At 32.3% G+C, this 24,517-nt stretch overlaps 1 protein-coding gene across 3 annotated transcripts in view; it reads right to left on the bottom strand.

Moving 5' to 3' along the window:
- The window catches only part of LOC130899318 (protein PALS2), a 47,869-nt gene extending 24,760 nt beyond the window's left edge, over positions 1-23,109 (bottom strand). For 2 of the 3 annotated variants that reach the window (XM_057809180.1, XM_057809181.1), the window contains exons 1-2: positions 22,808-23,109; positions 13,584-13,729 (exon numbers count right to left, since the gene is read on the bottom strand). In XM_057809180.1, the coding sequence (XP_057665163.1) occupies positions 13,584-13,729; positions 22,808-22,916 (255 nt within the window). In that variant the 5' untranslated portion in view covers positions 22,917-23,109. Of the gene's footprint in view, positions 1-2,086; positions 2,431-13,583; positions 13,730-22,807 lie in introns of those variants that run through there. The other variant, XM_057809182.1, reaches the window with a different exon arrangement.
- Positions 23,110-24,517: the final 1,408 nt, after the last annotated feature.

The raw sequence follows: 24,517 nt of genomic DNA, 5'->3' as shown, positions 1-24,517 counted from the left end.
ATCATTATCTATTATCCTTTTGTCATGATAAATTAAACATTTATTATATACAATTTGAAACCCATTATTTCCCACTCCATATGAGTACACTGATGAAAAAAATAATTTTATAGCAATTTTTGTCAATTCAAGCATTACCACGAGAGGTGTATCGTTTTATAAACAAGAGAACGAGTTATTGGGAGAAAGTGGTAAACGCGTTACGTAAACTAAAAACTATAAGCAGTGTCTCTAACAATACGACCTGTAGTCTATTTGGTTTAATTTGAATAAATTTGGTTTAGTTTAACAAAGTTTCGATCTAGATAACGCCCTTGTTTAGGGACAAGGGTCTGAAACCATCCATAAAATATCGTAGAAATAACGCCACAAACGATTTATTACACCATTTACATGTTGATCTAGAAGATTTTACTATTGCAAGTGTGCAAGGTTGATGTTATCTTCATTCAAGGGTCTGGATTGGAATCAGTTCAGGGACGCATACGCACGAAATAGTCTTCGCGTTTGAATTCTTCACTTTCAGTAACATTCACAAAAATATGTTCTGTAGCAATAAGTATTTGTCGCTGCGTAAGATGTGTCACTATATAAGATGTTTTTCTTATCTTAATAACTGTCAACAGCTTTCTTTAGCGACCAATGCGTCTTAGTATTTCGTCGTTGGTGATTCTGTCAGTCCGTGGTATCTTCAGGATGCATCTATAGAGCCACATCTCAAATTTTGATCATTTGAGTTTTCAAGGTCCAGGTTTCCACTCCGTACAGTAGTACTGACCACATATAACTTTCCATGAATCCTATTCTGACGTGGAGGTTTAGATTTCTGTTTGCAAACATTGAGGAGTACTTGACAAATGCCTTTCAATTCTGATCTTGATTTCTGACGTATGTTCTTGTTCTTTCTTTGAAATTTCATGTTTGAAACCTCTTATAATAAATTGGAATTTGGATATTTCATAAAAATTAAGTTAAGGTATACGTTAACAAAAAAGAAACGACGTACCAAAATCAATTAAAAAAATATAGGCAGAACCACTTTAAAACAGATGAAAATTATAAGTTTACTTTTTAGCTCTCCCTGTAATATGTCCATTCTTTTATTAATTACCTATTCATTATACAGATTTAACATTTCGTAACGATTTAGATATAACAATGGTGCCATCTATAACACCCTATAGTTATGTCTACCATTTTTGTTAATAATTTTTTTAGGCAAACACCCTATATATACATACGTGATTTCTACCCTTTTCAAAAAGCGACTCACGTTTACTTTTTGATTTGTAAAACAAATTCACAAACAAAGGATTTAAAAAAATTAATATTTAATCAATAGACAAATATATGTCTAGCAATACTGAAACGTCCGTCAAATATTGAAGAGGCTCCCAATTATATATTTCCACACAGCTCAAATTATACCGAGGAATAAATGTTGTATATTCCAAATTATTATGAAGATCTTGCTTCACACAAAAAATTATTTTCAATCCCTGTCCAGTAGATTTGGCTCCGCCTAATTACACCTATTGCATATTTTGATCAGTTAAATCTTATTACTTATATTTTGAGTTCAACGTTATTATTAAAATCGAATAAAATTGATAGTAAAAAAATTAAATGTTTGATAGTCATTCAGTTTAATAATTAGAAGCATATTATTGCTCAGTGGTCATTAGCATTCCTTTACTATGATTCACTTCAACGGCTACAAATTCATCTTTTTTAGTAACTTATTATAAAACTTCTTTCAAGTGTAATTGAATAAATTGGTAATTAATTGAAAATATAGTTTAAATTTATTTGATATTTGCAATAACTTTCTATAAACATCAAATGATTTGAATTGAACAATAAAACTTATTATATTTTAAACACCTAAATAATTAATCATTCTTGTGGTTGGACGCCACTGATGAGCGCTGATGATTTGTTTTGTTACCTACCCAACTCTCCACTATTAACAGGTGTGGCTGGCTGCTTTTAATAGTTTAAATAAACATATCGACAAAATTATGACAAGTGGTATCCCACTACAACACAATACCTGATAATAACCTTATCAAAATGATAAAATCACCTTTTATCTATTGCTTATTATCAGCCCTGTCACCAATAACTGACACTCAAGTCACTGTTTAAATTTCTCATAAGGATTAATCACAGGAAGTTCACAAACAATAAACATGGAAACTATCATATAAAATGGTTCGAATGAAAAAAATCAATACAGGTTTTAGGGTATACGCAATAAACGCGTCTCTTTAAAAGGCCTAATATCGTTTTTGATTAAACATATAAAGAACTCGTTCATATCGTACACCGCATACGGTAAAAACTGTGTTACGTTACGTTGTCGAATAGGTTAGGAAAAGAAACGATTGGGAGGGGAATGAAGGAAGGTTGGATGAGGTGACTTCTCGACTGCTTATGCATCGACAGCGTCGGAGTCGCGGGAAAGAAAATCATTTTTTGATAGTGAAATTCGTTAAAATAAATAACTATATTAGACTAATTGTTTCTGGTAGATAATGAAAATATTAAAGACATTGAATATACTTAAGTTTTTTATGGGGATATCATCTTTGATACTAGTAATACCATACGTGTCTTAAATCATTTGAATCGTGGATATCTAAGTAGAAACTTCGATCTTCATATCAGTATTTCTTTTCTCGCTATAAACTGATGTCATTTTCAAATCAACATTCGAGTTCATTTAACTGAATTTGATAATTATTATTCATAAACTCTTCTGCAGAATAGCATAAAACTAGGTTCATTTCTGTAAAATCACATTAACCAAAATGGAAACAAGGTAACGAGTAATTTGCATGCTGAGTTCATGGTCTGAACGAAAAACTAAATAAAGTTAAACAATTACTAGAATTTAACCAAAGAAAAAAAACTATTTAGGTCAAGTTCTTTATATCAATTTAAGGTTTGAGAAAACCTTGAGTGAGGAATAAGACATACTTATTATTTGTGAATATTTTTTATGTAAAGGCCGATTTATAAACGTGACTTTCCGTTTGCCGTTGCCGTTCGAGGGTGACGTTTGACGTTCGTAGCAAATTCTACACCCTATTCATAAACTCGACGTTGTTGCCGTCATGCTAACCTATTCTTTTTGACGTGTGTACTGCTTTTTGTTTTCGTGATATTCTTAAATTTTTGATTGTAATCAGATATTATGAAAAATAACGAAGCGAAAATTAGCAAAGCCAAAAGACCACCATAAACAAACAGAAAGAGAAATAACCCTAAAATCACGCTCTAACTTCATATGTCAAAATCACGTGACAAACGAAACGGATATAATTGGTTGTTTTTATTGCTACGAACGGCCGACGGAAAAAGATAAAATTCGTTTATAATGTTGAAAGTAACCAACGGCATTTCAATGTTTTTATATTTGTCACGGCAAACAGCAATGGCAGACGGAAAGTCAAGTTTATGAATCGGCCTTAATAACATAATTATACCATAAAAACAAAACGTATCCATTGTTTCTGATAGAAAATCTATTTCCGAATATACGAGTAAAGAAACAATTTAATGGGTTTCTAATGATAATTACATTCTAACACAGAAGGTTATTGAAACATAAAATCAGTGAAAGTTGCATTCAATGAAGTTATTTGTTTCAAACCGCAATATCAAATTGGTAGACATCTATTAAATTCGATGGATTGTGGAGGAAAATTATCTCGATATAATAGTAGCTATATTTTTCTAACTTTTCATTTGAAGAAATCAGTTCATATAAGTATTGAAAAATTGATAATAAATTTTCAATTTTTGTCTATGTTTGAATTGTTTAGATAAATCCATTTCTCATTACAAGTAACAATGTGTCTAATAAAATAATCATCTTTCGGAAGGGCTGTTTCGTTTGAATCTCGTTAATTCATGTGGTAATATTAAATAACTTTTATAAATTATATCTAATTATTTTGAATGACGATGTATGGTATCTTTAGATGGTCCGAGGAAGTCCGATAATAATCGACGAGAGCTTGTTACTAGGTTAATCTTCTACTGCTTCCTGTGTAACCTCAATAACCCACGCAGGTGGACGATCTGAGTGAGAACGATATTCAAACGTCAAATATCTCCACTATTAAAGCGATTAAAGCAACGCTGTGGCGATTGCTCATTAACTAGGTCTTCAATTTCACATATTTTTCTTGTTGTCACGGATGTTTTATAGACTTTTCTTTCCAATAATCTACTTAACAATACACGATTTTCATATTTATCACACTTAATATTATTTATTATGATAAATTATTGTGTCGTCAATAAACAGCGAACAAATAGAAAATGTTTAAAAGAAACTAAAGCAATTGTGCTATTCACAGAATTGAAGACAAATCTTAAACAGTTACATGTTTAAATTGAGACATTTTACTCCTCTCCTGGTGAATGGATTGTCCTTTTCATTTTCTTGTTTCCTCTATGACCAGTATCCAAGACTAAAGAGACTATTTTTACCTACTTCATGAAGGTTTTTTAGGCACATGTCAGCTTCAGAATATTAGAATGAATTAATAGTATTTCCAGAGAGGTGCTCAACAAGCACCTAATGCTTGTTTTTGTGATAGTTTTTGAAGTATCTGAATGGCTTTTATTGTTATTTGGTTATTGTATTCGTTATCCTAGTCTTCTTATTTAGCACAGTATTATAGTTATTTTCTAAGCCTATTTTTTTCTAAAATTTCAGTGTCAACTTCCCTGTAATTTCTTTAGAAAATTTGATCTCACTATATTCCGTTCAATCTTCTTATTTAGCCCCATGGTAAAGTTCTTTTCGTCAAACTGTACGCGGCTTTTAGTCATTCGGGTATTTTATTTAGCCAACCTTTCTCCCGAACAAGCTCTTCATAATAAATCAAATACTGTTAGAGATAAATTAAAGATTTTCAAAGTATTAACGTGACGAGAAGATATAAAAAAAACTCTAGACATCAAAGTATTTATATTACTATAAAATATAAAAGTTTATTGAAATCAAACAGTAACATCATTTGATGTTTTGTTTATATATAATCTCTTTTATAGTTATTTCAAATATGCGTTGGCGTTTTATTTGCATTACGTAGTGTTAACGGTACGTGCAAGTATGACCTCATCATAAAAGACGCTGACGTACCTATTACTTTCTATTTAAAGCTTCCTACACTGGAATACATAAATTGTTAAACATTTTATAACAAATATACGCCGTGGTTATAATTGATTATTAAAGAAAGAAATAGATGCTAGTTTTTTTAACTAACTAAAATAATTATCACACTACTCCACTACCATGAATTTACTATTAAATTATTCTATTATTATGCACAGAATTAAAGTAATAATTGGCAAGCAGTTATGCCAATAATTATTGTGTTTCTACCATATATGTAATACTTTTATATGGACTGTTTAAACGGGAAGGAATGTCCCACTGTTAAGGTGCCGACAATATACTATTTTCTCACTCGTTCCAGATACTTCATACAGGTTGCGCATGCTTGAGAATGCGCAGAACCGAGCTGAAACCTCGGAGGATAGAGAAAGCGTTATAATTCTATCTTCCTTAGTCGGAACATATATGGTTTTATTGGAATTAATTTATGGCCACGGCTTCATTGTATTGATGTGTGTTTAAAAACACTTATTCATTTAAAAATATAACAGTGGTCCTAAATAGATGATTATACCATTAGGGTCACAGTCTTACAAAGCCGAGATATATTTTTTTAAATTTAATACACTTTACCAGATATTTTATGAACATTGAGTATTATACCTCGGATTTTTCTTGCTTGGGAGATAATTATTAAAATGTTTAATGTATTAAAGTTAAAAATTAAAAAATTATTGGGAAAATATGATCAATTTTTTTGTGGATGTCACAAAATTAACAGTAGAAATAGAAAGTACAAAATCAGTCAGTCTCCGAAAATTACAATAATCATTGTTTACGTCGGACGTCGGCAACCATTTTAGCAGTAGGTGAAGTAATTATAACAATGATGTGGATGGAAGAGTACCAAAGTTGTTGAAGGATATTTGACAGACATCAGACATGAAAAAATTTCAAAAGTATTAGCAGGCGTCTCATTTTTATCTCGCTTATCTTTACAGAAACTCGAGGGGCTATGAATCATGATAAAACCTTTGCTGCAGGAAATTGGCAATCATCGGGAAAAATAATCCATTACGTAGAATGTATTGAATAGTTAATTATACAACAAGTGCAAAAAGTAAGTGTTTATTGCGCGCGACGTGAATTTGTCTAACGAGTCCGTTATCCCGAGTTTGACAACACGTCGAGTGTAATAACCACTTTTTACACGAGTTGCATACAATATTTTTTCTATGTTCATGAAACAAAAAATGTTTTATTTATCTGTGGAAAAATAAAAAGCGTAATTTGATAGCAAAATATTCAATAATTAATTAACACTATCGGTGTAACATTGAGAAAGTTAGGAACTAGTAATTAGGAATAATTTAACTAAAACATTGTTTGTACCAATAATATTAAAAGTAAATGTACAATTTTTGCAATTTTCAATTTCGATTTCCATCCGCCGTGTCGTTTCTGCTCTAGTATATCTGCTCCAGTATCTGGAAAAAGAGTTGCGTATGATCTCCTCAAGCAGAGGGTTGTGTATAGCTGAGGATTTACCAAATTCAGAAATTTTGCAATTTCGTGTATGTACGATATATATCGATCAAATTCAATCCTTCTTCAACCTCACATTTAATGACAGAACTTCGTTCTTTGTCAGTTTTTGGACGTGGTACTTTCACAATTAATATTGAACCTACTTCTTCTATGTCTTCAATACTCAATTTTTGGAGCTCATCTCTACGACATGCCCCTGCGATGCCAATTATCGGTAATTTTCGAATGTCATACAAAAGCTAAACAATAATTACTGGCTATCATATACTAGGAATTCGGAGCTACTTTTAGAAATTCATAAATGTGTCCTCTATTAAATACTTTTTTGACCGAAATCTGATTCTGCTTCGTAAATGCCATTAGTTTTTTTATAATTTTTAATATTAATATCTTCTTTTATAGAAAAGCAAACTCTCACCATTGAGTACTTGGACCAAAGTGATGAGGGCTTAATATCTTTCAATCTTTTCGAAAAATATGCAAGATTTACAACTTTTTTGTCGAAGCACCATTCTTTAAAACGATTATCACGAATTTCATATAACTTTCTTGACTTACTAGGTAATAAGTTTAATGACGCTGTTATTTCACTAACTTCTGGTGGGATCCCAACAAATTTTTCTTTATCACTATCATCTATTTTTTCAATAATAATAACCATTTTTAACCTTTGTTTAAACACCTCTTGACATGATGCAAAACAACGTGCAATGCAATGCAAGACATAATAGGCAATAAAATCTGACGTAAGGAATTTCTTTAATTTACTTATGGAAGCTTTCTTAGGGGCAGCCATCATGCAATGGTAAGAGACTTGTCAAACGACGTCCAATATGAATCTATGAAATACGTTGACTTTGGAAACAAATTGCATACAATTTCTTGCACGTTGTCTTGCACTATGTCAAGCTGCCTTAATTGTCAAAATTAATTTTTGACTGACACTTCGAGAGCTGCAGAGTTGCATTATCCAAATCATAGTAATCGGGATCGCGGATGTTTGAGGCATTTGCGTTTGTAGTAATCATATGGCATTTCAGAAATAAAATGCATTTTCACAAAAGTGTAAATATTTCGCTCATTTGAATGTTTATTTTTGTCTTGATCACAAACCTCTGTACTATAATGAGTGCAATAAATATTTATTGCACTACCTAGTGCAATAAACATGTACTTATTCCAGTAAATATAGTTCAATAAAGTTGTGTTTATTACATGAACGTAGAAAAATACAATAATGTACTGGTATGAAATAAAATCTATCATTAATAATTTTTCCACAAAATACGGGTGAAAAATTTTTAATGAACTAACAAACCGAAGGATGTAAATAACTTTTTGCAAGTCTTAGTCCTCGAATAATAATTTTTAAATGCGACCGTGTGTGATTCCTTTTTTAGATTAATCTAATTACGTGCTGACCAGCGTCACCACTTTACTAGGTTAACGAAAATGGCCTCTGGAGAACTTATTCACTTTAATATAATCCACATCAGTAGCGTAGAACCAAATAATCACTGCAGGGAATTCTTAATTTTTTTTAATTAAAAATTCTGACTCTTCCTTCCTTATTCACCTTTGAATCAGTACGCCTAATTCGTAAACACGCTTTTCCATTTTCAAAAAGGTGGTTGCTATCCACTTAGGAACGCAGTGCACGACCTCTACCTACCAACTCCACGTTCAGAATTAGTTGAGGGCTCAATATTATACAATGCAAAAAAATGCACAATCACTTGCCAATTGAAATCAAATCGATAACATATTTTCCCGCTTTCCGTAATAATTTAAAGGCACATTTACCGGAAAGTGCCTTCTACTGTGAACGTAATTTTTGCTTATTTAGGAGATTTTTTGGCGCCAACTTCCCACAGACTTTTATTATGTGTAATTACTCGTGTAAAATTTTTCTAACCGTTTCTTTTTCGGCGTTTACTTCTTCAGCAATCATCCGGATGCTCATTCGACGATCTGCACACACAATTTGGTTGATTTTGGTTACAGTCACAGAAATGAAATAGTCACAGGACGACCTGGGCACTGGTTATCTTTTACACTTCTCAAAAACACGCGTACGAGACAGAGAATTGTCCCCATAGGCCTCTTGCAACAATTTATAGTACTCAGACGAAGCTTTTTCAATTTAACGAGAAATTTGAGATTGATACGTTGCTCCTGGTTTTCGTCACACATGGTTTTTGGCACGAGGAAAAACCACGTTCGTTTCATACGAGTATAGACAAGTTATCTAGATACCCAACGCACTAGTCGTCTTTTACCCCACCCGTCTAGAGCGCCCTCTAGACGCGCAGTCTCGTTATTTAATAACCAGACCTCGTAGATAAAATATTCAAATTGGAGTTACACCCACCCCGTTTCTCATCAATCATGTGAAGTTTTAATGGCTATACTTATTGCCAAAGCCTCCTCAAATCAATACTATCAATTTAAAGCGAAGCTAAAAACTTTAATTCTATCGATCTAATGCAAAAGCAATTTATAAAGAAAACTATAATAGCTTTCGATGAAATAAATTAATGAAATAATTCCAAAGCTTTTCATTTTTCATTGCAGAATTTATAATGAGTAATTCACCTATTCGCACATTTATATACCATAAATTCGTAAATCAGAATTCATGTTGTATGAAAATCAGTTTTTGTTTTTGCTACCGAAATATACGGCGATTAAAAATGTTTTGAGGAAAATAGTAATTTTAATGTAATATTTTTAACCAAAAGAATTCAATTGTTCCACTAAATTATCTTACTACTCCTGATGGTAACCATTATTCATCTAGTTAAAAGTAACGTTTCGTCTCGGATTACCTAATTTTTGTCTTATATCAATGTGAATGTGAAGAATCATAAATCTACCTACCTAACCTCTAATACTATTGTATTCGTTAATATTTTGTTGTACACTGACCGCTCCTAATAGGAACCAACGTCATAGTTAAGTGATTCCAAATGTTCCTTGGACACTTGAAGTTCCATTAACGTATCAAATTACTCACTTTTAATTTCTATTGTATACAATAAGATTTGTATGTAAGAGAGCATAAACACTGATAGTGGTTCTTAATAGTCTTAACATCTAACTAGTACAGTAGTTAGGTTATTGAAACAACTCTATTTATTTATATTTTTGCTTGATATTTAGCTTTTTAAAAAGTTGTGAATTGAGTTGATTAACTCACTGGATCATCTGTTCGTTAGATTCTTTCCTTGAGAACCTACCGTACATGAGTGTACGTAGAGCTTTCAAAAATTAGGATTTCTAGATAATTTATAAAATTAGGATCTTTTTACATTGATGAAAATAAACGAAAAGGTGAAAAGAGTTTAATAAGGGCTCAAATGAACAATATTCGAATCTATTATTCAGGATTTTTCTCTAGAATTCTATCAATATTGGATTCATTTCTTCTTAAATTTAATAAAATCTGTAGATCTTCAAAAGCCGTATCGATGAATATTTCGGATAAAAGAAAAGATAATATAATAAAAGAAAGAAAAAATAATAAGATAAGCTTGGTGATTTGAAAGGCCATTTGATCGCACTATGAGAAGAAAGAATTCTATTATTAAAAGTATTTTCAAAAAGAGAACTACATATATCTTCTAACAGACTTAGTTAATATTCCTATTGATGCTTCTGCAAGTGATAACTACCTGCCATAAACTAGTGTTTGTATATGTTACAGGAAAAGTAGATTGTTATTGAGAGTTGCCTAGGAGGAAGAGTTAACTCTTACTAAAAGTTGGATAAGAATAAACAGATCAACTTTACCTAGGAAGAGTTAACTATGCCTACTGTGGTTTAGTAAAAGTTTCTTCCGAGATGTTGCTCTTCTCATATAACTGCGCGCGCATATCTTTGTTTTGTTTATGTTTATTCCAGCTCTAGTTGTTTACTGTCTTTACCGTTGTCTTCAACAGCGACCAAGGATTCAGTAAGTGTTTACATTTCAACAATTAGTTGCAGTTTGTTATAAAAATTAATTAATAGATCAGTAAACGAAGTAGTTTAAAGTTGTAAAGTTATCTACCTAATGTGTGTCGTGATTCTCCGAATTTGAGGTTAGGTTAGGTTAGGAGTTTTTGCTTTTTTATTTGTTTTTTACTTATTTATTTATTAGAAAGACTGTTTTTCCTTACGGAAAGTCAACTTCCACTAATTTAAGGTAGTAAGAGTATAATTTCATTAGATATAGTCAACTCTGACTTTCTTGTTGATTAAAATATCAATGTTAATCAACTTTTCCTGAAAATATCAGTAAGAGTCGACTTTATCAAGGCCAAATCGGTTTTCCCCTTGCAAAAAGTCAACTTTTACTAACTCAAGGAAGTAAGAGTACACTTTCCTAGGTCTAGTCAACTCTGTCTAGTAAATGTTGTTCAAAATTTTATATATACTAAAAAGTCCAGTAAGAGTTGATTTTACCTTACTGGAGAATCCACTTTTCCTGTAACATATACAATAAATCATTTAGCATTAGACGGCACAGACTATTGATGATACGAGAAATCGATTTAACATATCTATTTTATGCGGAAACAGTTTCTGTGAAAAAATATGCAAATGCATTATTTTCACGAAAAATCAATAGATAAAATGAAAACTTAGTAATTTTTGTGAGGTTAGGTTAGGATAGGTTGTGTTAGAGACTGAAATAAAGCTAAACAAAAATAATTTTCTTCAATCAAATATTTTAATTGGATTGAAATCAATAACTTTTCCATTTGAAAATATTTTTTGATTTTTTCTATTAATGAAATGAACGGGTCTATTTTTGGTTCAGATTTACGACATTCTCGTCGCCATTTTTATTCTATGATTCTTCTATGAGTTCTTTGTGATTGGCCTAGTTATAGGCTAGCTATCCAGCCATTTGTATGAATTATGCTTCCTGAAACGACGTGCTTTTTGTTATAAAAATGATGCATTTGCATACTATTTTTACAGAAACTCTTCGGCGTAAGTATCAATCATCATGACTTTTCACCGCATAGAACTTGATGAGATCTATCGAACAAAGTTATCCATAGTTCGATAGCCTTCCTGAGGTAATGGCCACTTCCGGTATCTATGTTTCCGCATAAAATCGATACCATAAATCGATTTCTCGTATCAACAACAGTCTATGTATAGAGTTTACTCTTACCCATTAGACTTATGACAAGTTAAGTCTGTGAAACTCAAATAGTTTGTAGGTCTCTTCTGATTGGTTTAAAAAAACAGGTTTACCTCTTTTTTCCATCCCCTTAACTCTTTTTTCTAATTGTCATTTTCCTTAACAATTTACGTAAAAATTGTAAATAACCTTCATCAAGTGAGTGCCTGAGAAGGATCATCATTAATATTTTCTCTATTTGGCGACATCATGATATTTCTACTATATTTCGATAAAAATTTTAACATACATTTAAAGCGAAATATTACCGTACATAAATTCTAACTACACGCTGAATACCAAATAAATTCAATGTAAAAACAGGTTAAGTCCTGGACTTGTTTAACTAGCTTAAAAACTGTCCGCTCGAAGACGGTAAATTATAATTTAAAATTTGACCAGAATGGCGCTCCTGTCGGACGAGGGACGAGATATCATATGAAATTAGTTATTTTAGATAGAGTGAAGTATACAGTGTTAGAAAATTTGATATTCCAAATGACTGGAGTCGTTAATTAAATATTGATATACAAAATCTAAACTATTCACGTAGTACAAAATAATTTATGCGATAGTAGCGCCTCTCTAACGTAAAGAACTTGATGGACACTTTCTGTAGCACAGAGATAGTTCTCCTTATACAAAAGTAAAGTAAAGAAATATAGACAACTAACAAAGCAATTCTGTACTTCACATTTTATAAGCTAGAGACCATATAAGTAAAAATTCTATATGGACAGTTAAAGAATTTCATACTTTAGATTTTTGCATTGCACCTTTCAATTGTAATATTGTTCATCTAATATGCCAGTCTGTAAGTGATTTAGAAGCTCTGATTGTTGTGTATAAAATATGTAATATCTGTTGAAACATAATACGCCGTCGTCTAATTTCTTTAAAAATGCGTAATACCCTCCTTGTGGTCTTGTAGTGAACATCTCGCGTATCCAAATTCTTTTTTGTGATTTGTTACATCTAAAATTAATGAAATCATCGCTAATTTTGTCATGACAAAGAAAAAACCACATTAAATAGTATCAATCGATAGTAAGATTTGATGTGATTTTCATGTTTTAATCTAAACAAATTAAGACCGACGCGATTTATGGTTTTACTGAGTTTTCAACTACTCGACAAAATACATTCAAATTGCAAGCGAAAAACCGCAATTTCCGCAGACAGCCGATAGAAAAATATCTGTCGGGATTCTTCAACAAGTTTAACGTGATGTCTTTGATGTTGACGTTGATGACATGGCGATCAGAAATCGATTAATCTAGGAATCGGTTCCTTCGACGAAATAAGGACTAAAATGTTGGACTAAATTGATTCAGTGAATCGATATTTCATCTTTTTGAAAATCGACATTCGATTTTTTCTGTTTTTGGTAAAAATCACAAAATTATTCACAATTAGCTGAATGTACTCGTGATATTACAGTGTTGCCGGTTGAAGTGTTAATTATTCAAAAACTCTCTATATGTAATACAGTTGCAATGGAAAGGTCTTAAACGAAGAATTTGAACATTATCGCAGACAGATGGTCCCGGTAAACTAGATATTATCGAATTCCCTGAACTAAAAAATTCTTCATTTTTCTGATAAGAGATTGTTTATTATGGTATCTGCATTTATTTTGAAAAATGCTGCTCTAATGAAATAGCACTAAGACATCAGAGCAGCTTCTTTGAAAGCTGAAAATGAAAAGGGAATACTTACCCTTACTAACGAATAGAGGATCGGGCTATCCATAAGCTCTTTGAGGAATAATAAATCAGTCTCATTGAATCTCTCTTCATTGATTTCTTCATCATCTTCGTCGTCTTCATCTATGAATTTATGGACTTGTTGGAATGGAATGGTAGCTGAAGCAAAATGAGATAAATACTTAATAAATTACTTTAGAAAATTCATTATTTTAGTAGAAGGTAGTAGTAGAAATGAATTTGAAATAATAATAACTTGAAATAATTGAAAATGCAGTATTAATTCATTCAAAACGTGTCTTGGAGATTAAGTCTTATTTATAGAATCGTGTTATTCTTCAATGAGTAATGTTACGAGCAAACAGCTCCATTTGAGGATTTTCAATAATTTAGAGCGCGAATTACCTAGAGAAGGATATATCGATAAACTTATGATAACGATTATCCTTCAGAATCGATTATTGTAACAGCAACAGCATGTGACTAGTAGATGGATCGTTATGTGACATATTTTTAGCAATCAGTTTGACAAGTATCAATTATTTACCCAAATGACTAACTCTTTATGCTTATGAAACCAAGCAGTTAACGACTAAAGCATGGGTCGGATGTTCTTTCTTTATGGAATGGAAAAAGCTGTAATTGAATTATTTACGACAACGTACAATTTTGGATAGCTGAATTCAAACGTGGTTGTATCAGTTTTAAAATGAACGAGCGTTCGGGAAACTTGAAAACCAGCGAAAAAGTTTACCAAATGGTACTTCACAACAGTCGGATTCAGATTGGAGATAGAAGAGGCTATAGGACATCAAAATAACGCATGTCAAATACTGATCGAAGAATTATGCATGCGTAAGCTTATTGACGCGGTTTAAGCAGAATATGTCTGATTTTTGAATTGATTCATATGATGGATACATCACTATATCGTAGGCGAGTTACCGAATCAGGCGTTCCACAGAACTCCTGGCATTTTAGGCGAGTTAAAGAACCGCAGCTGTTAAATAGCCGTTCGGCTACTCGCCTGGAATTCCAGGCGTACTGCAAAACGCCTAGATTTCTCAGGCGAGGTACAGAACGGCTCGTCGAGTATTGTGGTTATGCAACTCGCCTGGAATATCAGGCGTTTTGCAGAACGCCGGAAATGACAAGCAATATACGGAATGATGAATAATAAAAACTATTAGGATTTATGTGTAAAACTATTTATTCAATTACATATTGAATTTGTCACGGTTTTGTCGTTGTTATATACAAAAAATTTATAAAACATCAAGCCATAACAACTATTTGTCGAGTTAATTGTGCAGGACGATTTATTTTTGCAAGGCCCCGATTGGTGACAGCGACTGTTGAATTTGACATTTGCTTTAAGACAAGAGCAAACTTTTGTAGAACATCTGGTTAGGTTAGGTTATGTTAGGCTCCACTCCTGGGAGCTGTAAGACCTTGAATTTGGTGGAGTGGCTGAGTAACTTTCTCTCTTCTTGTGCCGTCTTGACGGACTGGTGGAGAGGAGTGAAGCTAAGAAACAGCTCAAAAATCCAAAGGATTAAGTGTTGTACGCTGATGCAATGACAATTTGTTGTCCTCCCGGCGTATGACACTCCCGAGGATTGAGGAGGGTGGTTTAGTGGGTGAGAGTCCCACACAAACTCACAGCATTTGCACCCGTCCGCTGTGAGGAAGGCATTAGCTTCCAGCCCACCTCTGGGCAAAAATAGAAAAAAAAACGTTATGTTAGGTTAGGTGACGTGACTAACGATTTCATAGCGCGACTGATACGTTGTCGCATATACGACAACTACACTTCTAAAATGAAAAAATAGTCATGACAGTTAATTGCAAAGGACGAACCTGCCCCAAAATGGTAAAGACGGTTTCATTGACCAGAAAGGCATTGCGACCGTGTTTTGGCAAAGTTTTCAGATTGTGGTGATAAAAGAAAAGAGTTAAGGTAAAGGCTTGATAAGGTGAAGGTATATACTGCCAAAAAGCCACCGCATTTAAAGAAAAAGAGAGTGCTTCTTCACCAGGACAACGTAGTTCTAATTTCGAAAGTGAACTATAAAAAATATTTCTGAAACGTGTGGATCGCCACTATGTGATTAAAAAAAATAAAGATGTTTTTCCCTTGAACGTCTTTTTGTATTTCGCGTAATCAGTATCTATTTCGAAACAAAAAGTAATTAGAATATTTTCATAACGCTTTCACAAATACATGTAAAGTGATTGCAGTTAATTTTGAAGTTTATAAAAAAATACGACGTTTGTAAACAGAAGATAATTAATATATTTTGAGATCTCAAAGTCGGCAAAGCAAAGTTTTAAATAACAAACTAGTTTTATGCGTGCTTCTATATGAAATATATTTCCTTTATTCGTGTATTCAACTTAGTGGCTTCTTACAAGCTAAAATAGGAAGGAAGTAGTAAAATTTATTATTCTCGCATATGGTCGATACAGAATTCGCGTTTTTCGGCACAAGTTTGCAAGTATCGAAAGCAATTTAATAAATATCATGAAAGCTCTAAAAAGATAGTAGTTTATGATGACAATTACTGACACGCAAAATACCAATTAAGCATATCTTAATATTTCAAAATAGTCTTTTCGATTCAAACTTTCAAATTATATTAATACATTAGTAGACAAAACCACTCGAATGCAGAACAAACATGTTAATAAATCCAACAACCATGTAGAAGACGATCCACGTGAATGAAAACTGAAAATAATGGAGTAAAAGTTCTTCCTCAAGATATATAGTTTCTTAATAATATTTTTACATTCTTTCTGTACAGTGTGATGGAATTAGTAAAAATGATGAAGGAATAACTATTGATCCAATAATTATGAACAAGGAAGATATTAAACAGGGTGATTTTGTGTTAGTGTCTTTTGTGGGCGGAAAAAGAAACTCACAAGTTCACAGATATTCACAAAAAGTTCTTACCCATGATAAAAATTAATTTGAAAAGCGCTGTGCAAGGTTTTATAATACCGCATTTAGAATGACGGTCCTCTATCTCGATAAGTAGAAATGGATGAGGAACGTTCAACTTAAACAAAGATATTAAAGTAGCGACTCAAAGCGTTGTTTAAATTTTCCTTTCCTATGATATCCTTTGTCATGAATATGTTTCAATGGTCGAACAATGACTGGATGTTGGCGTCCTAGTAGTAGCTAGGGGCACGTATTTTCCTATGAGATCTGTACTTTTCAAACAGATTAGTTCATACCTCAAAGGTGTGAATTCAATGATTGAGTTGAATCATCTAGATAATATTTATCACCAACTATCCCTGACTTGTGAATCGATTTACACTTCGGGTTCACTAGCGAAGAAAAGGTGGACTAATAATAACAAAAGAAATTAAAGAAGACGTCGACAGAAAGAAACAATGATGAAGTCACACCTCAAAGGTTTTAATCCAAACGTTTACCATTGGTTTGAATCATCTAGATAATATCTATCACCAAGTATCTATGACTTACGAATTTATTTACAGTTCGGGTTCATTAGTGAAAAGAAGGTGAACTAATAATAACAAAAGAAATTAAAGAAGACGTCGATAGAAAGAAACAATGATGAAGTCATACCTCAAAGGTTTTAATCCAAACGTTTACCAAAGATTGGTTTGAATCATCTAGATAATATCTTTCACCAAGTATCCCTGACTTATGAATCGATTTACAGTTCGGGTTCACTAGCGAAGAAAAGGTGGACTAATAATAACAAAAGAAATTAAAGAAGACGTCGATAGAAAGAAACGATGATGAAGTCATACCTCAAAGGTTTTAATCCAAACGTTTACCAAAGATTGGTTTGAATCATCTAGATAATATCTATCACCAAGTATCTATGACTTACGAATTTATTTACAGTTCGGGTTCATTAGTGAAAAGAAGGTGAACTAATAATAACAAAAGAAATTAAAGAAGACGTCGATAGAAAGAAACAATGATGAAGTCATACCTCAAAGGTTTTAATCCAAACGTTTACCAAAGATTGGTTTGAATCATCTAGATAATATCTTTCACCAAGTATCCCTGACTTATGAATCGATTTACAGTTCGGGTTCACTAGCGAAGAAAAGGTGGACTAATAATAACAAAAGAAATTAAAGAAGACGTCGATAGAAAGAAACGATGATGAAGTCATACCTCAAAGGTTTTAATCCAAACGTTTACCAAAGATTGGTTTGAATCATCTAGATAATATCTTTCACCAAGTATCCCTGACTTGTGAATCGATTTACACTTCGGGTTCACTAGCGAAGAAAAGGTGGACTAATAATAACAAAAGAAATTAAAGAAGACGTCGATAGAAAGAAACAATGATGAAGTCATACCTCAAAGGTTTTAATCCAAACGTTTACCAAAGATTGGTTTGAATCATCTAGATAATATCTTTCACCAAGTATCCCTGACTTGTGAATCGATTTACACTTCGGGTTCACTAGCGAAGAAAAGGTGGACTAATAATAACAAAAGAAATTAAAGAAGACGTCGATAGAAAGAAACAATGATGAAGTCATACCTCAAAGGTTTTAATCCAAACGTTTACCAAAGATTGGTTTGAATCATCTAGATAATATCTTTCACCAAGTATCCCTGACTTGTGAATCGATTTACACTTCGGGTTCACTAGCGAAGAAAAGGTGGACTAATAATAACAAAAGAAATTAAAGAAGACGTCGATAGAAAGAAACAATGATGAAGTCATACCTCAAAGGTTTTAATCCAAACGTTTACCAAAGATTGGTTTGAATCATCTAGATAATATCTATCACCAAGTATCTATGACTTACGAATTTATTTACAGTTCGGGTTCATTAGTGAAAAGAAGGTGAACTAATAATAACAAAAGAAATTAAAGAAGACGTCGATAGAAAGAAACAATGATGAAGTCATACCTCAAAGGTTTTAATCCAAACGTTTACCAAAGATTGGTTTGAATCATCTAGATAATATCTTTCACCAAGTATCCCTGACTTGTGAATCGATTTACACTTCGGGTTCACTAGCGAAGAAAAGGTGGACTAATAATAACAAAAGAAATTAAAGAAGACGTCGATAGAAAGAAACAATTTGACTAATCATAATCAAAAGTTCTGGAAGAATCAAGATATTTGAATAAAATATGGCCTCGAGGGTGGGAATTTTTATTATATCTTTTTTCGAATTCGAGACATGGTTGATATCAGGGGTATGAACTTTTCTTGGCGTGGAGACCAAAGTTTTCACTAGATCTTTTAACGAAATCGAGACACGGTCGATATAAGGCATATCATTACTTTATATAGTAAAACACTACATCATACTATACTTAAATTTCTACCTAAGTCCTGATCAATTCATTATTTGGTCTTTATTTTGTTATCGCAGTCAAATTTTTTCTAGACCAAAGCTATTCGTCTCACAATTTTGATTATTCAAACATCAACTCAAGTTTTTGTATATTTATCTATTTTTTTATATACACGTTGTTTTTTATATTTAAATATTCGTTTTATATTAGAAATAAGTTGCTTAATTATTTAAAAACTAGAATTTCTGTGAGTTATTTCTTCAGAAGAAAACAATAAATGTCTTGAACAAAATTTGTGTCTTCAAACCTGCAATGCTGAGTTTTGTCATCTATTCTTTCAACGCCATAAAAATTTTATTGTTTTCTTCGTGTATTCATTATAAGAGGAGTATACAAGGCAAAATCAGTGGAAATTTACGCTAGTGGATGTTTTCCAACATTTTCCAGCAATACTATTAATTAAACTAAATCATAATTATACCTTTCATCCTACTATATACCCAAATCAATATAAATAATCTACACATATTCATTAAGCCCTATGCGGCAAATTAGCGTCTTTTCCTATGTGCCAATAATCTAGAATTATACAAAATGTCAGGGGTCTAAAGAAGGGAAAATTACTTCCACACACTAAATTCAAGGTCTTCAATGTATTGATTCACATTATTTCATCTAACCTATTTCACCGCAAATAAGTCAATTATGCTAAAAACTGCATACTTCGTTATTTTTCAGTACACTGAAAAAAGTAGTTTTCAATTAAAAATAGCACAACTTCCAGATCTAGATCTTAAATAGATGAAAAAATAATATGAATATTCAACTTTTTTAACAAATCAGAACTAAAATCTGATTTTAAATCATCAGATAAATAGAGAAAAGATGATTGCGTTCATTTTTGTTGTTGGATGAGAGATATTCAATGGGGAATATTATTCTATGTAGAGCTAGGCATCTTTTAAAAGTAATGAATTTAGAAGAAAAGAAAACAAAGCCATTTTTCGATCAATAAAGTTATGGCCACACTGTATTTTTTTATGATTATTAAAAAAAAAGTAACCGGCCAATACGATGCTGATTTGTTGGATGGAAAGCGAGGACGGTTCCAGAAGTACTGGCGGTACTTGCTTGAAAAAATACTACTGTTTTGAGTATGAAGATGTTAGGTTATTTAGTATCTGTTTGGCAGCCATCAATAGTGAACTTCTTCAGTGAATTTGTAAACGTGGACAAAATTGATCATTAATACAATACATTTATTTGAAAGGCATTGGCCCAATCAACATAAAAACTGAACTAGATTCTACTTGACCAAATGAGCGGTAAATCAAATATTAACTGAAAATTTGGAGATGAGAAAGCTGTGCCCAAGATGGGTGCCCCGTTTGCTCACATTAGAACAAAAGCAGCGTCGTGAAGATGTTTTCATCGAGTGTATTACAATGTTTCATAGAGAGATAGCTGATGGGTGCCGCGTTCCAAAGAAGACAAAGACCTCTCCATTCGCAGACAAGGTCATAGCGTCGGTATCAACTAAGAGTATTAAGCAAACTTATTGCAACGTTTGAGCAAAGATATCAAGCAAAAACGGCCGCATTTGGCTTAAAGGAAAGTGTTGCTTCATCAAGACATCACACAACCGTTATTGCAATGGCCAAAATTGATGATTTAAAGTTTGAATTGATATCTCATGCACCTTATTCGCCAGATTTAGCCCCCTCAGGTACTTCTGGGACCATCCTCTTACCATAACTTCCGATAGTTTATTTTTTGGATGTATCGAACAAATTGGGGGCTCGCTGGACTAAGGGTATAGAAAATTATGATGATAATTGAATGCTTTCATCATGGATATAAGATTGTTAAGATACTTAACTAATCATTACTTATACTAAGATACTTTTCTTTTGAGGATTTTCTTGTAAAAATTGAAAAATATAGTCTTTAGATCTTCATTACACTTTTACCAAAGTTATGGAAGTTTTAACAAGAAAAACTTTCCTGCCACGAAACTTTGCACGATGCGTTTGGAAATAAGATTCACAGATTTATTATATAAATTTTAATCTATAGATATTAGATAAAATCCCAAAAAAGCCTGATTTGCTTTTAAGAACGTGCCTTAGAATTTATATTTCTTGAAACTTTTGTACCCACCGATTCTCAGTTATATATGTTTAAAGTTGCGAAATCAGAGCATATATTTTAGTATATTTTCTAAATTATACATTCGAACATTATGAATTTTTAATAGATGATTACTTATGTCCACGTAGAAGGAGTAAATAATTCTACATTACTATCTGAAGGCCAGGGGCGGATAATACCCAATGGTTAACAACTCGTAACACAGGGACATCCTGTACAATCTAAAGATAGCATAAATGAATTTTTCAATCGATGTTCTAACAGAAAGGTTTAATTCGATCAAATTTATGTAATTATTTATTGAAAATACTTACAGGAAGTATTAAAACATAATCAAACATTTCTAATTAAACTGCATACTATCGGACATCTTGTTTTAATTTGGGTAATTTTATACTTTCGCTGTCCCCTCGTTTTTTAGCTCAAGAAATTCGAAAAATCATCCGATTTTGGTGAATTTTTTTTTAAAATCTTCGTTTGTTCGGCGGATTTATGGAAAAAGTATGGGAAATATCTTGCCTGGAGATTTTATATATGGTTTTATGACTTAAAATGTGATCATAAATGCACTTCTTCGCATATAATCGTTTATAACTTTTTTACAAAGCATCAACGAAATTCATATATTTTTTTTTGTTAGTCTACACAAAACAAAGATTTTGAAAAAAAAAATTGAAAAATGTCTGTGAGATACCATTTTTTTAATGGTGAAAATTTTCAATTTTTCAAAGTTAACTTTTAATATTGTACACTTGATAACAATAAGCGATTTTAAGAATTTTTTGTTCATATAACTTTAATAATTAATTAATAAAGGTACGTACGATTATATGTGAGAAAAGGTCAAATTTAAGAGAAATTGTTATTATTTTTAATTGTAAAAACATGATAAATCAACATTTTTGTATACGTTAATTTTCAATTAGTTCTTTTTTTTTGTGTAAATTATGAAAAAAAAAAGTTCATTTAATTATTTGGAAAAAAGTTATCAACAATTATACATGAATGAGTGCATTTTCATAAACATTTAAAGCCCTGAAACCAATATAAGTTTTCATTTTATTATTCCCATTTTTTTTTGTGAATCCGCCGTAAAAACGAAGCCGTTTTAAAAAAAATTCATTGAAATCGCGTATGTTTTTAGATTCTCTAGAGCCGCGACAGTATAAAATTACCTTAAATTGTACAGATTGTCCCTATAAAAGTTACGCATTGTTAACCATTGGGCATGAGCCCCCCCTGGCCTTCAGATAGTAGTGTAGGATTATGTATTCAATCAATTACACTACATGGACATACGTAATCAACCATTAAAAATTCATATTGTTCGAATGTATAATTTAGAAAATATAATTAAATATTAGTTCTGATTTTGCAACTTTAACGGCCTATAACCAACAAGCGAGGGGTCTTATAAGAAATGTTTTTTATGTCAAAGCATTATTTTCACGTCAACTAGTCACTTCCAAATTTTGTTGTTCCTATATTCAATACAACCGCTCATGTTTAGCAATTTTGACCACCAGCAAAAGACATTCGGCACAAATTCAAAATCTGTAGTATATTCTAACTAATAGTTTTATAAAGAAAATATTTTCTTTAAAAAGCTGGACACTTTTGATTTCATCCTCGCTAAACAATTTTTTTCACTTTCCTCTATGTTTAAATAAAATATAATTTGTATTGAAGTTATAAATAGTTATCTATACCAAATTACAACTGACTGCGTATATTTGTGTGTAATGTTTTTATTATAGTCATCACTTACCATTGTCAATTTGTTTATTATTATGGTTTAAATTCATTTCGGGACTATCAACTACAAGCCGTTCCGTCTCTCTGGTATCGCGCGGGTCTTTTCGAGAAAAACGTACCATTTTCTCTTTTTTAACGCTCGCTGGTAGATCATGGCAACACCGAAAAAAGTTTTTCGGAAATTTCAGTTTTCCGGGATGACCGCATAACCAAGATTCGGTTTCTACTGATCGTAACAGGCGAGTGGTAAATTTCTAATTCAGCCGGCCTTGCTTGCGACATACGCCAGCAGACGGGAAATCCCGTTGCTATAGTAACCGTAGGTTCGGGTTTAGAAAATTCAGGACTAGCGAATCTCTATCCCCCCTCTCTCGAATTCATGAGATGGGGGTGAGTTTTCTTAGTGGAGGGGCGGCCACTGGCGTCTCTGTATAATGTCAAAATAATTTATTATTTACGGTTATGCACTTTGTCAATGTTTATGGTATCAGAAAAGAGCATCAAGGGGTCATATGAAGCCCCCAATGCTTTTCTCATATCTTCTAAACGATTCAAGTCCTCATTTTTTTTTAATTCAATGTATTTTATGCGTTCCAATCATTATACAGTCTCCTTAACAATCAATAACTATTAACAAAAATCTAAATTATAAATTTTTCCATGAAAAATGTCAATAATTTCATCTATATAATAATTTTGACCTAAATATTTCTTGACAATTCTCATAATAATTGGTTTATGAAATGAAAAAATGTCCTGACATATGACATGAATTGACGTCCATTGAAGCCAATTGACGTATATTGTCATTTGATGTTGATCGTGTTTTATGATGTCTATGCATGACATTTGAGGTTATTTGGCGATTGATTGATTTTTTCCTAACAATTGCCAAAATTTCATTTTTCTTGGAACACCTACAGCTATACAGAAATTAGATGCAAAAAACCCTAGCTCGCTACATACTTCCAGCGAGGAGATAGCGCTGCTACATACAGACGGACGGAAAAACGCTCAAAAAAACAAAGTATTCCGCCCCTTTCAGCGGCGTCCCATTGTTAATATGACTGTGTTGTATTGTAGGTTCGCTCCAACCCATCAAAAAACCGTCCTCGGTACAGTGACGATTCTGCGCAATAGAGATTACATGTTCCAATCGGGCAGTTCCAACGAACGTGTTCCAACCGAACCATTCTGCTTTGTATTCCAACCGACTTGGTATCGTTTGTGAACCGTTTCCGGGACGGTCTTCTCGATACTTGGTTGATAGCAAGTACTGTTACAAGAGCCGTGTACAGCCATAGATTACGCAGATAAAACGACATCAAAGGATTGAAGTTCAAGCCCCTTGACGGCTTCTCAAAGGATATCAGACTTTGGTAACTTTAAGTGGGGCACGATGGGCCTATCTGAAGGCCTATGCGCTCAACGGCTTCACGGCCGTCCACCCCTACGAACTATGAACTAACGCTAAATATTATAATAGAATTTTTATATTGGATGATTATCATAAATTTCGAAAATCACTTCGCAAAAAAAATGTGACTCACAATCGAGCTGATTGAGTTGCAAGTCATCGTTTTTGATACAAGTTTTGTTGTGTTTTCAAGCGATGGCCAAATCAATCTATTTTATTTAAACATAAAAGATTTCTAATATTAATATGGTCACTATAAGATGTTATTAGATTAGCTAATTACGTAATAACTTAAGATAAAAGGTC

This window comes from Diorhabda carinulata, chromosome 11 (genome assembly GCF_026250575.1).
Source record: "Diorhabda carinulata isolate Delta chromosome 11, icDioCari1.1, whole genome shotgun sequence".
Classification (NCBI taxonomy): Eukaryota; Metazoa; Arthropoda; class Insecta; order Coleoptera; family Chrysomelidae; genus Diorhabda; species Diorhabda carinulata.
This window is presented reverse-complemented; position numbering and strand designations above follow the sequence as displayed.